The 16,207-nt window shown below is 41.4% G+C and overlaps 1 protein-coding gene across 4 annotated transcripts in view; it reads right to left on the bottom strand.

The window, feature by feature from the left end:
• Positions 1-401: 401 nt before the first annotated feature.
• LOC116039545 (testis-expressed protein 2-like) overlaps positions 402-16,207 on the bottom strand; it is a 40,945-nt gene continuing 25,139 nt past the window's right edge. For 3 of the 4 annotated variants that reach the window (XM_031284401.2, XM_036000324.1, XM_031284405.2), the window contains 10 exons: positions 15,834-16,034; positions 15,210-15,525; positions 14,717-14,955; positions 14,225-14,431; positions 13,390-13,489; positions 7,595-7,721; positions 5,372-5,485; positions 4,790-4,999; positions 3,577-3,697; positions 402-2,676 (listed from right to left, as the gene is read on the bottom strand). In XM_031284401.2, the coding sequence (XP_031140261.1) occupies positions 2,527-2,676; positions 3,577-3,697; positions 4,790-4,999; positions 5,372-5,485; positions 7,595-7,721; positions 13,390-13,489; positions 14,225-14,431; positions 14,717-14,955; positions 15,210-15,525; positions 15,834-16,034 (1,785 nt within the window). In that variant the 3' untranslated portion in view covers positions 402-2,526. The remainder of the gene's footprint in view (positions 2,677-3,576; positions 3,698-4,789; positions 5,000-5,371; positions 5,486-7,594; positions 7,722-13,389; positions 13,490-14,224; positions 14,432-14,716; positions 14,956-15,209; positions 15,526-15,833; positions 16,035-16,207) is intronic. The other variant, XM_031284404.2, reaches the window with a different exon arrangement.

Below are 16,207 nucleotides of genomic sequence, written 5' to 3'. Positions count from 1 at the left end.
TACAGTATATGGTCACATTTTAAAAACCTTCCCGGTTGAATGTACCAATTTTGGCCTGCTCGTGTTTGCTAAACTCCTCATATAAAGCATTTCAGAAAAAGCTGGAAGGCAGAGTTATAGTTTAGTAGGCTACTTTGAGCCACTACTACATTAAATACTGTACTACACCTCACTATTATGCCTCTTTAATCAACAAACAGTGAAATCCATATCCATTTTTTATATAGTAAACCTGATGAGTTATTTATATTTGATGCATTGTTATAGCTTAAGCTACCAATCATCTGCTGCCTATGCATTTGTTTCTTTTAACACACTGAAGATTGCTTTATTTTAATCTGGAGTAAATACAAAGTAAGCAAGATTTGCTTCTCAGAAAAGAACATTTGAAGCGAAAGAACTTTCATTAAACAGATTTATTTGCTCTATAAATAAGGCAGATACATATAATTACTGAATGTGGCCTTAAAATGACCTTATCTTAAAAAGTCATCAACAATTCACAGATACAAATCATGACATGATCTTCATATATCCTCAAAAATCTTATTTCATTACGTTTATTCCAAAGAAATAGACAAACAAATTCAACCATAACCCACCTCGTGTAGTCATTCTAAAAAACAAATACTTAACAAAAACTAACCAAGGCATAAAGGAAGTACAATCATAAAAGTAATCAATTTGTGTTACAGTGCTTTAGTATCCTAAGAGAGCAAAAAAAAAATGACAACAAGGTAAGAATTCCTGTAAACAATGTTAATGCAGCTAGGTATTGTAGCACATATGCAAATATAACCTCACAATGCTATATCAACACAGGATGTGTACCTTTGAGCAGAGAGAGAGATCTGGCACTACAAGCCTAATCAAAGGACTTTGGTTTAATTAGAAATATGACACGGTTAAAAGGGTATTTTCAGAAAGGAAACCTGTTGATAAGGCTATACATTCTTGGCAATAGATGCTTCACTATATGGTACACACCTTAACTTCATCTAATTGTTGTACATACAGTATGACGGATAGAGTATTTTTAAAGCACTGTCACATATCGAAGTTGGCCATTTCAATGAACTTCCAACAATATCATCACCGCCATCAACATGAACACAATTGAGTAGAAATGATGTTTAGATAAATACACCACGTGGTACTCCATACGATTGAATGACACCTGGAAAAAGGTATGCAAGATGAGATAGTGTTTATCATAAGAAAACCAAAAGAAAACTTGCTATTTGTGCAAGAATTTCCATACGACGAATTTCCAAAACTCTTGTCATACAATAACCAAAACTATCCACACATACATTCAATAGACATGTTAGAGGTGTCATACTTCTCATTAGACATAAACTCTTATATAATATCTATACAAGCTCATACTATAGTTAACCTTCAATCATTGCACTTATTGTGTTTGCGTATTTGTCATTAGCATGGAATTTACATAGTGAATGACACTTTTCCTAGGTAATGTGTGTCTGCTCGAGCATTATTTCCACATACACGGATAGGGGCATCATCGGCGTAAAAATGGGGTCTTGGCAAATATAGGGAGGAGTTCAGGGTGTGGTCACAGCACAAATGAATACTGTTAACTGTAAACACCTGATCAAAAAAACGCTGACATAAAGCCACTTAAAGTACATCAAGTATCTGAGCTTCTTCGATATACTTTTTGCTTACCCTTTGTTCATTGTCAACAATGGAAAGGACAACTCCATAGCACACTATGAAAAATGTCATTTACTATGAAACACCTCTAATTTCAACATATTATCATGTTGTAAAACTCCACTTACTGCATTGCTACAATCTAGGGGCTACCATGCTCTATCTCACTCTCTAGACTCAGCAGAAACTTGGCTTACACACTGAGGTATCTACATAAGAGTGACATGACACTGTCATGAACGTGTCATAAACAAGTCATAAACGTTTATGACATAACACTTCTTTTAGTAAGTGTCATTCGGTTTTTGTCATGACAAGTTAGAGTTAGGATTCATGTGTCATGACACTGTCATGTGTTCATGACAGTGTCACGTCGCTCTTATGTAGATACCTTCAAGTAAAGTGTTACCGAAAACGTGTCACCTGGAGGCTGTAAGGTATCTGGTGAATGCTTTCACAATGTGTTCATTGGACATTATATACTTATGTATCCCGATATAACCCCCCTTATTAACTTAAACCAACCAAAACTCTGAGCCAACTAGGACTCTCTTCACATATCAGTCCCTATTCAATAGGTTCTTATAGTTTTATAAATCCTTCATAAATCACCTTTTCCTCTGGCACAATAAATACTACTGAACAGAGCAGCAAGCGACAGGTTGTCTTTAGTGTTTCCTTGGTCGACTCCACCTTGTTCCTTTAAGATTCATAAGGTTTCCTCTATGGCAAGTGAGAAGTCCAATCACTACGGGACTGGATTTGTATTAGCGTCTGACCTATATCCACTTTGGCTCCAGTTCCAGTTGAGACTTCATAAGTTGTAGGAAATACTGTAAACAATCTTCATGGCTGGCTGGTGCTGTCCTTCCCTGGCTGGGAAGGCTCTGGGTCCACTGCGAGGCCAACTAAGGGTCCGCCGGCTGTGCGTGGGTCCATGGCAGAATGCATGACAGTCAGCCATATATCGTCCATGTTTGGCATTACAAAGACTTTCTAAAAGAGGAGAGAGAATGATGGATGGACAGTCAGTGGTCTTGTCTATCATTTCTTTTTACTATTCCTGACACATGTAATGTCTTGGAGTTTGAACCACAAATAGCGAGCATATAATAATAATAATAATAATAATAATAAGTAGTGTGCAACTGTTAAACCTAAAATGTTTCAAGTCTCTTAGGCCCCAGTGTTCCAATCACAAGCGGACAGCCCAAAAGTACATGTGTTCACACCTGGCAGTAGAATGTGTGTGTGACCACTTGTGATCGGATCTCACTTCCCCGCTCTTTATGCAAATAAACACGTACATAGCTCTCGTTTGCACATACCGGTGTAGGCTTGTTGTGTGTGTGTGTGTGTGTGTGTGTGCGCGTGTGTATAAATTTCAGTTGTTACTCTCACATAAATGATATTGTGATCTGAGTGATGGGATCTCAATGCGTCCTGGGTGCCTTCACACCTGTACTTAGAGCTGTCCACTTGTGATCGGATCCCTCAGGACAGAATGTAAATACCAGGTGAGAATGAGGTCATAAAAGATCATTCTAGGATCATAGACTAGTGTAATATTGTCAAGATGTTGGATGGCTTAGATCTTTGGAATCTTTAATATTGTTAGCTTGTAGTATTGGTGATTTAGGAGTTGAATATAATAAAATATGGTGGCACAGTACCAGCATTTATAACAGCAGAATTTCACACCAAATGCAATTAATTCCAATTAAACGGATGCAGTGCATCACATGAGGTGAACTTTTAAATGTATCTTTCTTCTTTGCCTTTACGTGCATTCTGGTTGTTTATGTCTCATGTCTGTCCATTGAAAAAAAACAAAGGACCTACGTGTCTCTGAATTACAGAGCCTAATAAAAATCACAATGTAGCATTAATCAATACCTGGAATTCCTGGTCCAGTTTTTTCTCTATCCAGTCCGTAACGTGAGCCAGGGTGACTACTCGTTCTCCCAGTTTAGGGCGTGCCTTCAGTTCCAGGTGAGGCGGCTTCCTAAAGCCATACCTACAACGGAAAAGGTCAAAACAATTAATGGTTTCATTATAAACACTATTAAGAGTTGACAAATGAACAAATATTTTGACTTGTTGACAGGCAAAGCACAGACGTTACTAATACCACTAATGATGTTCTATTCCAGAGTCTTAGTGACAGTGAGCCAGCATGCACAAAACAGGACCCTGGAGCCAGCTTACCTAATGGGCCTTTTTCGCAGAGGACGTTTCGACATGTCCCAGTAGGAAAAAGCACAGGTGTCAACAATCACTGTCATGGCTTACTGGGACACTTGATGCAACCAAGCCATCGTTAATGAAATTTGTTTCACCTGTGCTTTTCCTGCTATGACAAGTCAAAATGTGTGCCGCCAAAATATCTATTAATGCAACAATAAAACATGCAGTTGCAGGGTAGAATGCATTTCAGTTGTTCCGAGTACAGATATCCTATCCCACATGAGAATGATCCACTGTTCAGTAATAAAAAGGATGGGCTCTTCTCATGTCTACTTTGTTTCTCTTCTTATCCTCTCTTCCATCCTCCTGTCTGATCCATCCCGGCGTTATCTTGAAGGATGTCTCAATTTCTAAAATGCATCTCGAGGAGAGAGAGAGAAGGCTTGCCCGGAGGAGCTGTGAGCGAGGACGCGCACAGGTGTGTATCCTTTGCGGAAGTCTTTTTGGCACCCGTGAAGCTTAAAATTGGTGTGACACACAGCTGGAATATACCAACCACGGCAGCTGTGGCACACGTCATATTTAATTGACGTTGCCTCAAAATGACGGCCCCAAAGCACGGATGTCTCGTTTTGTTAAATTCCTGTCGCCCCGACTAAAAGGCGAGGCGAGGAAAGGATTTGAGGATGTACGTAATGAGAAGAGGGCTATGTGTCTTAGTAACTGTTGACACAAGTGAGGACACTGGCTTATTAAGACTCATCTGAAAGCCATCTCTGAGGAAGATTTGATTATTTGTCACTCTGACTGAAACGGTAATTCACTTTGCACAGAATTCCAATAATTACGTAGTAGAAAACCAAATCAAAACAACAACAACAACAACAACAACAACAACAACACCACCACTCCCTTTACTTACCATATCCTGTCAGTGGGTGGAGGGGGTATGTTGACAGCAAGCATTCCCTGGAGTTCCTGCACCTCCACCGTAAGCAGAAGGGGTGTGTTGGACACTTCCTCCATCTTCTTCTTGATGAACTCGGTTTCTGTGGCCTTCTGGAAGTATTTGGACTTGGTGATCTTGTCCACGAAGCGCATGATCTTGCTGGGTTTGTGGCCTCCGACCAAACTGCATTCAATAAAAAAAAGAGGGTTAGGCGTTAAAGTCACATGCTAAATTTAGCGTAGCTGTACTTTCCATGTGATCTAATGATAACGTGTTTTTGAGTCATGACATTTCATATTTTGTAATGAATTCCTTGCCTTGGCTGCGAACATACTGTTGGCAGACAGTTATGTCTTATGTCTCTATTAAAACGATTTTAGGTCAGTACTTTATTTTCACTGGGACCTTCATCTTACCCGCTAGAGGGTCTGTTTCAAAGTTAATAACAAGAAAGCTTTTGTCTCAGTTTTTTTTTCTTAAATCAATATTATATAATCCTGTGATTATGGAAATGGGTTAACTGAGCACAGAGAATGTATATGAACTCATTCTCACCCCTCTGCTCCCGCCGAGTCATTTGAGAGCTCTGAGGAGTCTTCCTCATCTGATGAGCCTGCGCTGGAAGACTCTTCATCACTATCAGCCAGGCAGTACGTCCGCGGCCTGTATCTGGAAACGCATTAACAACACACGTGGATTAGGGTGAGAACGCACGCACGCACGCACACACACACACACACACACACACACACACACACACACCTGTATGCATGCACTAACACATGCGCATGTCTCTGCTGCGTTTCTTTGTGCTTCTTTGTGATTCTATTGTACTGTACCAATGACACAATGAACAAATGAGGCATGGAAACACTCAGAAGGTGACATGAGCTGTAGTGGGCCAATCACGTCGCACTAAATCGAAAAAAAAAAAAAAAAGAAGAAAAAAACAGCTTGCGGTGATTTGCTGCGAGCAAAAATTATACAAATAGTTAGTTTTCTAGATCTGGGTACAACAAGGATTGAATTCAGGTATGGTTTGACTGGAGAAGTTTTGATAATAACAGAGTACCTAAAAAGGATTGAGTACCGATCATAGACTGAATATTAATGGACAACGCATCCGGTTCGGCGAAGTGCTGCAAATGCGGAAGTGCCTTAAACCTGCATTCTATCTGAATTCCAGCAGGGGGCGACACGTGCGGTTTTGGAGTTTGGTTTTTGGAGTTTGGTTTCTGTAGAAGTCTATGAGAAAGTGACCCACTTCTCACTTGATCTATTACCTCAGTAAACATTTTCATAATGAGTTTATGGTCTCCATCGCTAGTTTTAAGTCTTCTGCAATACAGAATGGTGTTCATTTTTATATAAAAATGAACACCATTCTGTATTGCAGAACTTGCAAACTCATTATGAAAATGTTTATTTATTTATTTATTTATTTATTTATTTATTTATTTATTTATTTATTTATATATATATATATATATATATATATATATATATATATATATATATATATATAAATAAATAAATGTATATATACACATACATGCATGCAGGAAAACCGTCACAGGTCGGATTCGAACCCTAGACCATCTGCGTCGAGGAACAAGCCTCTGTACATGTGCGCCTGTTCTACCAACTGAGCTAAACAGCCACATGATGTTCAGTTTTTGAATTATGGTCTCGTCGATTTTAAAATCGGCGATAAAGCAGGGGGTGTTTTAGGGCGTGACTATGATGTGATTGCCAGTGAAAGTGTGTAACGTAACGTAGAGCGTAAGCAGCTCCTCCCTCACTCCTCCCTCTCGTCTAACATCGTCAAATCCGCAACCAGGATGGCTGCGCCCGTAACGGCAAACTCGACCACTCATAGGAGATCTCCACAAACCAATGGGTGACGTCACACATGCTGTGTCCATTAATATTAACAGTCTATGGTACTGATACCGAGCCCTTGTGCTCAGTATGTCTTCTGTAGTGTTACCGTTTTCAACTTTCAGATGTAACTTGATGTGAAACTAAATCTTGTTTCCTGAGGACTGGCAAAACATATATATATATATATATATATATATATATATATATATATATATATATATATATATATATATATATATATATATATATATATATATATATATATATATATATATTTTTACTTCTCCTTTACTGGAAATCAATCTAGCCCTGAACAGTACATACTGTACATGCTCACAGTATTTTATGGATGCACCAATCCAATACGATGGATAGGTAGCAGTGGATAAAAAGTTTCATTGGTGCATCTTGACTGCATTTACCCTGACATATATTAACATATTCTGTTCCTCTTCATTGCCAAGAATGGATTTGGGGGTTGTAAACAGCCGAAAACACAGATGAAGGTGCTAAACACACTAAGAAATGAATACTTAATGAGATGCAGCATTGGGTTGTAATGAAATGAGACAACCCCAAAACTATAGACGTACAAAAACAGAGAATGAGAGGTGAACAGAAGGGATCATTGCTGAAAGCAGCACTCACCAAGAGCAGAAACACATCCGATTAACAGCCGCATAAATGGTGGAATCCAGAAGGTAAAGAAGGAATAGCAGAGAAAAGAAAAAAAAAAAAAGACAGCAAAGAGATACAATACTGAGTGAGAGCCAGACAGAATGTAGCAGACACCTGACAGAGAAACACATATACTTTTGGGTGTCAAGTAGAGGGGAAAAAAGGGGCATCTAATCCATCCGAAAAACATCTTGAGGCCTTAATAAAATGTCTCACCCATCTTTGCCAACTTCCCCAAAGCGGACGCTTTCGCCCTCCTTTCCCAGGCGAATGAGGTTCATCTTGGTTTCCAGGGTCATCAGAAAGGAACCACTGTAGGAAATCTCCAGGTCAAACCACAGACCTGAAGGGACACACACTGGTTATTAGAAATGTTGATCCGAGAGAAAATGAAAGAAGTGAAACTGTAAAGTCGAACATTTGGGGATATGAGCTTAATATGCAGTAACACAGATTAATCTACTGTCTATATCATATCTACACGCAGGCACAGTTATGATACACTGGTGTGTATAAGGTTGACAAATATCTATGATCTCTTAAATATCATCGCATTCTCCAACCCTGTTTACGAGTGATACTTGAATGAAGCAGAGTTAAACCAAGGTGGCTAAAGGTGCTGACACACAGAGCCGATTATCGGCCGTCGGACAGTCTGGCGAGGTCGGTGACTCGAGTCTGTTCGGTGTGTCCCGTGCCGTCGTCCGTCCGAGGAGCCGTCGGCCTTCATTTTGGCCGACCTGACATGTTCAGTCGGAGACAGGGCAGTCGGGACTCACCCGGAAATGGCGAGCGGATGAGCCGCTCAAAATCTGACGAAAATCTTTTAAACTGACCTTTCAGGTCTTTCAGATTCAGCGACTGCACGGCCTATTTCTCGCTTAAAATGTTTTCAGAAACATGTTTCGGTGAACTATTTTAGTACAATATGAGATCGGATTCTGAACAAGCCGCCATGACAGTCTGGCTGTGAATTTCCGGAGAAAAAAGAACCACGTGACGCGTTTGTCCAATCAGCTCCCGGTTTTCATTTTCTGGGAAACAATCAGACTGTTAATGGAAACAATACAGAGCAGCGCCGCCTGCTGCTATGGAGACTTATTACGTTTCGCGCACGCGCAGAGCGTATGCACACTCTTCGGTGTGTTCTGAGGCACTTTTTGGACCTCGGGGACCCGACTGATCAGTCCGACGAAGTCCTTTTCTGCCGACGGTCGGCCGCCTGGTTGGTGTGTAAGCACCTTAAGAGTTTTAAGGCCAGTCTCAGTCACCTCAGGCCACAGTCCTTCTCCCTGCCTGTTAAATCCCTCCATCTTTCTCTCACTCCTTTGTTTTCCCACCTCTAACATTCCTCCCTTGCCCTTTCTGTGGCACAACTTTATACCCCAAGCATCACAGAAGTGGAGTCCCCCTCCAACAGAATGGCTGCATAAACAGGGCTCTCCCTCTATTCCTTTCACCTCTGCTCTACCAAACCTGCTGTAATCTGGATTATACAAACTCCTCGAAAGCCTGGCTTGCATGGGGCAAACTATCCCCCCCCGCCCCCCCACAGAATCACATGTTCTCCTGTACAAAGAGCCACATCTAACCATAAACGTGGGTGTGGTTTCTCTTTACACCACTGGGAGGCAGCAAAGAATGACAGATGATGCAGTCAAGTGAGGAGTGAGTGAGTCAGAGGATGGCAGCCATTAAAGAGATTCTAAACCGAAACACATTGCACTTTGCTGCAACCACACCCCACGTGCATGTAGTATGCAATGTAAAAGTCCATAAGGTGTGTACAAACACATGATGTGACATTTAGTGCACAGCTACCGCCGTCCTTATAATCAGATTACATAGCTTTCCTGACATTAGTATACGTGGCCCAGGTCCATGAGTGGAAAAAGTAAAGATGTTGTTCAGATAGGATCAAGAAATGTGCTACTGGAAAGCAAAAAACACGAGGACAAACAGCAATGAGACTGAGTGGATGAGACTCTCCCCACAGCTCTTTGGTGGCACCAGCTGGTTGTGCTAAATGATGTGATAATGCAATGAGTCTGGTGTGTCAGAGAGAAAAACAATCAAAGTGAGAGCGAGTCAGACAGAAACAAGTGGAGAAGAAATTCAATGAAAGTCACACGAAAGAGCCCAACGTTAAAATAGACAGACAGACAGACAGAGGGTGAACAGGGTCTGCTGAACCCAGTGGGCTTTGCTTTACCCACCTGTCCTGGGGACGTGGTGAATAAAAAGTCTGTGTGTGGCTGCTGGACACAGGGCACCGCTTCCCTAATTGGGGTGAAGCCGTATGGCGAGAAGTTAAGAGTGCGTGTTGCACACGCTGCGAAGAAATGCCTTCAATAATGCAGGGGGACTGCTTGTGTGCATCCAGTAATGGACATTCCAGAAACTGATGAGCATGAAGCAGAGTGTGCTCAAACACAAATGTGCATGGACACAAGCGTACAACGTACTCCTTTGTTAGTTAGTTATGTGCACGTACACAGCTGGCGGTTTATCGATCCATTGCACTTGGAATGTTTGTTCCAGGAAGGAGTTGGGTCAGACGGCAGAACTTGAGACGCCAAAAAGGACTCGAAAAGGGGGACTAAAGTGACCGTTTCCACTCAAAGTTTTCGTACTACCACTTCAAGGTAAACGGCTATTGATCGTGGAAACACACAGCAGAAAAGAGGAATGAAATATTCACTTTCTCTGCAGAGGCACCGTATAAACTGTGTAAAAACAGACTCAAGGCTCAGTAAAGCAAAACGCCTTCATTTATCTTTAGTCTTTTCTTTGGAGCATGTACCTCTTTCCTGCTTCCTTTCACTTCCAAGAAATAGGTCTAAAAATGCTGTTTTAGATTGACAGTGGGTTATCTGGATCAATTCACTTGCAATCGGTTAGAAAGTAATCAAAACATTTAGCGACATATTGCAGTTTCCGAATGAAAGTGCAATTAAAGCTGACGACCTAGACATAACAACAAAATGGTGGCTTTCATACACGGATTGTGTTGCGAGTGGCTGTTGAGGTGTGTTTTGCCTGGAACACTTCCAGTAAACGCAAGTGGTGCCTCAGTTGGAGATGCAATCAATTCTTGCTCTCATTATAGGGGTTATACGAGAGCAGCAGTAATACAAATGAGGCAGTGACTCATAGCACATGAGGGAGGAAGACAGATACGGACACAAAAGCGTGAGTAAGGACAAAAAGAGGAAGATGAACTGAAAGGGAAAAATAAGAGGAAGAGAAAAAGTTGGAGACTGTACATATGAAACGGCTGAAGAGACGGATCGGTCACTGAATGAACAGGAGAATGAGAGAAGCAATGTGATACAAAAGGGATGGAATGCTCAATGCTGATGCGGGTCTAAAAATGACAAAAACTAGAACACAGTCAGCTGAAAACTTCCGCGATACTTGAACCAACATAGCTGTGCAATTGCAGCAGGCAAATGCTCGGTCCCTCACATAGCTAAGTCTGGACTTATCCGATCCACAGAACCAGAAGAGCTGCTAAGGTGCTTACAGCCTGATTGTACTCCGCTAAGACCACACTAACCAATCAAATTATACTCTGTACGCAAAGCCTTCAATTTTTGAAGTGTTTTCCAGGATCTATCGTACACAACACCTTTGGTAAAGGAGATTTATTCAAATTAAAAATCGAGCGCACGCGTCTTTTGTAACACGTGCAACTGCCCAGTAAACAACACCCCCCTACTGAACTCTGAGCAGTGTTACGGTTAAGTCAGGTCGTCTGGCAGCAGCTGGAGGCAGGGGATAGGTTTGTACGTCATTTAGCCAGCTAAGAGCCTGCAAGTAACAAGCACATCTCTCTAACCTTGAGGGTACCACTGCCTGACAAGCTGAGTGGGTGGAAGTGCATGTTACGCCCCAGTGTGATGCACAGTAAGCCTCATGGTGCCTGTGCTTACTCAGTGAAGCGGTTATTGGCTATGGTTTTACTATTGCTCACTTATTGGGGCTGTTTTTGTTTTGTGTTGTTTTGTTTGTGTGTAATTTTATTCTAATCAACGGATTATTATTTCTAGTATTTGAAAAATGGATGGAAAGTTGCTTAATGCCGACGCTGATTCACGTTTACATGAAAGTCTTACCACAAGCAATGAATCAGAACAAGATGATGGTGTGACCCTTACTGCCGCGTTATATTTTATTACAGCGTTCTCATTTGATTTGATAGCGACGTCTGATAATTTTAAATAATATTGTCAGCATCTCAGTCTGGACAGTGTTGTTTTCAACGGAGGTTTAGGATGGAGAGCGTGCAGACACAGCCTCAGTACTGTGATCTTATTAGTCACAGCAGGAGGACAAGAGAAAGAATGGAAGCAGTGGCCAGTCATTAGACACAATGTCACTTCTATCTACATTTGGTATCCATGCAGTAGATTGCGAAAAGTATTCACCCCATTTGACATTTCACACTACTACTTGTACTGCTGCACGATTTAGATTTTTGGAAAGATTATGACAAAGCTCTAATTCCTGTTATGAATTGTTACTAAGTGCTCTGGGTAAGTGAAAGTCAACTGTTGGTTTGGATTGGAGACCTACAGAGGCAATTGTAGACAAAGTTACCTATTTGCAATCGGTCAGGCTACAGTAGTTTAAATGAGTTCAACTCTATTTCACCTTTGTTTTCACCTCTGAGCATGACATTGAAGAAGTGTGTGCACTGACTGACGGAAATTGTGAAATCGGGCATAATTCTTGCTTTGAAGAAGCTTTGTCTCGTTTATTCCACATATACTGTAGGTTCCAGCCAAGCGGATGTTTGCCGCTTTCTCCTGTGTGTGCTTGTTTGACACAGCTAGAGTTCAAATGTGGACCCCAGGAAGGGTAGCCGATTCTAGTTCTACATAATGGGGATCCGTATAAAATCACAATAAAAATCACATAAAAACAACAAAATCCATGTATGCGCAAGGACATAACACATGTCGAGTGATGGAGACGGATCTATCTATCTAACTAACTAACTAACTAACTAACTAACTAACTAACTTATACAGTACAAAGAGAACTACTAAAAACTTAAACCTTCAAGAACCACCTACCTCTGTGATTATTAGAATTTGCATAGTTACCTAATATTGATACTGTCAATATGTCAATATGATTTCTATTATTTAGCTAGTGGTTTTGAATAAGCCCTCCATGGGCCTTCATTTCCCTCTTTCTGCAGAATACATTCTTTGTTATTTTTAAAATTTTTATGTCCTTTGTTTGATTTTTGAAAATCCAAACTCTTTAGATTTTTTTCTTTGTGTGGTGATGAAGCAAAAATGATGTCACTGCCACACTAAATGAATAACGTTTTAGTTAGAAGGATATTGTTGCGTAAATAGACATCTTTAGGGATCTGATCATATTTGTGAAGGTGTTGCACGTGTAGAAATGCTGCCTCCTTTAATGAGCCGGTGCCTTTAAGAAGGAGCAACATTGTACCTGGCCTAGAGAAGAGTTTTCACAGAAGATCAGAAAATGTCTGTGGAATTGGATTCGTTGTGTTTGTGTGTACAATTCATTGTCTAATGTGTGAAACATTTTGTGTGTGTATTTGATGTTATAAATGCATGCACTTAACGCTAATGCACTGACTCAGGGGGTGAAGGTGCAAACTTACTGTACCACCTTCACTAACCAATTTCCTGGGGAAAAAACCTGATACTTTACCTACTTAATATGAGTAAGCTTCAACGCAAATACATCCTGATAGACAACTAGCTAGTTCTTTTCTTATCAACAATATTGACATAGCTAACTGACTGGCAGACAGACTGCGTAGGTGTGTTGTACTTTCAAACATAAGAAGCACTCGTGTATGCTCTGTCGAGAAGCAAAGTCTGCACAATGAATGGAGTCTTCCCAGAATACAGTGCACAGAGCTCAATGTACCACACATGTTAGCGTTACTGGCCAGACATGCCAGTATCTCTTTACAGAAACCACAGAGTGTGAGTGTTTGACATTGATTTCTCTCTTGCCTCTGTAGTCGATAGAGGGTTTGGATGCCCCAAGGATTCTGGGAGTGGCCGAGCCCATGTCCAGTTCTGTCAGGGTTAGCTCATTCATGAAGTAAGGTAACTGGAAAAAAAACAAGAAAAAAGAAAAGCACACAACTGAGCTGAGCACATATAATATACGAATAACTCATTTGCAGATTAGGATCTAATCAAATTGGGAATAAAAACCTGTAGTTCATAACCATACACCTTCCTAGTATATAGGATGCCAGCTTGAAAAAAAAAGAAGAAAGAAAAAATGGATACATGAATCATGAAATAAATATACTCAGGCACATACACATTTAGGCATGGATGACGCACTCTGCCCGCCACACCACAACTTATAATCAACTGTCTCTACAGTACGTGTCAGAACTGTGTTCAATCTCTTTCCACAATTGTACTCAGACTCTAAGGTAACCGGCAGTTACTGCCACAGGCCATGTGGACAGTCACACAGACCAAAACACATTGTACGGTTGAAGCAAAATAGGTTTGCCTGGGGGACAGGATCAGTAAGAAACAGCAAGATAAAGAGGCTAGAAGTGAAGGGTGACGTGTTTCTCCCTCTGCTTCTAAACTAAGTGTGGAGCTGCCGGGGCCTTTAAAGAGCTGCCCAGAGGTACAAACAGACATTTGAAGAGCTTAACTGCGTGCGTGAATCCTGTGTGGGCTTGGACACGCATTGGTTTTAGCAGGAAGGTGAGCATGACTCAAAAGGACTCTTTACTTTTAACTTTTTCCTCTCGTCTGGCTGTTTAAATTGAAATCCCTTTTTAGAGTGAAAGGTGGTTTGGGGCCTTGCTCCACTCACCCGTATTTTGCTGAGCTTCATCTGAATCTTCTTGGAGACCAGTTCAGCCCAATAGGGCTCGGTCAGGAAGTCCCAGCAGACCCGGCCAAGAGCTGCATTCACCCAGGCAACGGTATCCTCCTTCTTCTCATCATCCTCCTCCTCCTCCTTCTTCTTCTCCTCCTCCACCTCCCTGGGCTGCACTTGAGATGAACTGGTGCTCGGAAGCTTAAGACACAGCAGGCAAAATAACAAACTAATGGAGCTATTTAGGAGAAAAGAATGTGAATCTCATCTCTTTTGTACAGGATTCTAAAACATTTAACCCCCTACAATACAACGTATTCTAGCCCTGTAAATATTCCTGAGGATACGCCACAATATTAGCTTGTTGTTGAAATCACTTGTAACAGTAAGGTTAAACTGCAAATGACGTGACGTTTGTCACCTATCAAAGGAAATTAGAAAGGAAACGGTGTTATAGTGTGAATGAAAGATGAGTATATGTGCTACCTTCTTATCAGCCCCAGGGCTGCTCTGAGGACTCTGAAGAGCAGAGTTCGCAGCTGCAGGGCTGACCACCGCCTGTTTTGGCAGTAAGGAGGCCATGTATACATTGTAGTCAACTAGCGGTTTGGTTTTGGCACTGCCTGCTGTTGCTGAGGAGACTGAGGAGTCCTTTGACCTGGGCTGAGATGCCAGTGCCTCATCCAGACTGCCGCGGCTGCTGCTGCGGCTGTGAGAGCTCTGAGCTGTGGGCCATGGCAAACATTAGAAAAAAAATAAAAGGTGAGGAATTAGATGATGCGCTACGTTTTTGCCTACTTTACTACTGTCAACTACTTATGAGTGGAAGTGCCATTTCTCTACCCGTATAGTTTACAAATATATTCGTCAAAAATAAAAGACAAAACGAAGGACAAATGAAGAAAAATCTCTAAAATTGTCTTCTACATTTGAGGAACGAGACAAATGCCTTGTGGACAGCGACATCGGTTTTGCTCACCATTCTTACTCCCGGCAACACCAGAAGCTTTCTTCAAGTCCTCCTTTAGCTGGGAAGCTGACAGAAAGTGCTGGAACCACTCCTCCTTCTCTCTCCCAGTCCTTCCGAACAGAAAGAGGGTCAGGTCTCTACTGGACGAAGACGACCACCCTCCTGTCCCCTCTCCTCTGTCCCTTGTGTTGGAGCTCTCACCGGGCTCCAACCTGTCACCCTCGGCCTTTGACATGAAGTCATCCTGTTTGCCAAGTTCAATGCATATGGGGTATTTTTTGTTCCATATACGTTTCCTGGCCAGGCTCGGAGGTGCTAAATATACCTAGAGGATTAGGGAAGACAGACCTGAGTCACAAACAGTTGGTTTCATGGCTTTTTAAAGACAATTTAAAACCACAGAGGACATATTCCATGCTGTAGTATTTGTCATCATCTATGCTAAAATGTAACATTGTTTAGTGAATAGCATATTCTAATGAACTAGCCTTGGATTCTATTTATACAGACTTACATATCTCTGAATGTAGCTGTATAATCCTTTTGACATTTCTACTAGTTTGAAAGGTGAACAGTTGACCTTTACCTCAGTTACTGGAAGATACGGGAAACAACTTAAAACTAACAACATACTTTGCTGTTGGTGAGGTCATAGATCTTCTGACTGATGTAGGTGACGTCGGGTTTTGGTTCATTGTGTATGGCACGGCGGGCGACGTTATGGTTGGGTTTAGACAAACGAATGATGGAGCCCTCTAAGCGGACATACACAGAGTGCGTCAGTGTGGCGTGGTATGTCTCTGGGTCATAGTTCGATATCTCATTCATCCAGCCCTGGAGGGAAGACATAAGCATTTGACATAATGTAGATCACTTTTCAAGGATTGGGATACAGCACAATCAAACTAGAAAAGAGTTTCAAATCTGACATTTAAATACATTTTCTCATATATAGATGGGTCCGTCTTTAAAAGATGCAACTGAAGAGCGAAAGATGCTTTGAACGA

Source organism: Sander lucioperca, chromosome 4 (assembly GCF_008315115.2).
Source record: "Sander lucioperca isolate FBNREF2018 chromosome 4, SLUC_FBN_1.2, whole genome shotgun sequence".
Lineage (NCBI taxonomy): Eukaryota > Metazoa > Chordata > Actinopteri > Perciformes > Percidae > Sander > Sander lucioperca.
The sequence above is the reverse complement of the archived record's forward strand: the minus strand, read 5'-3'. Positions and strand labels throughout refer to the sequence as shown.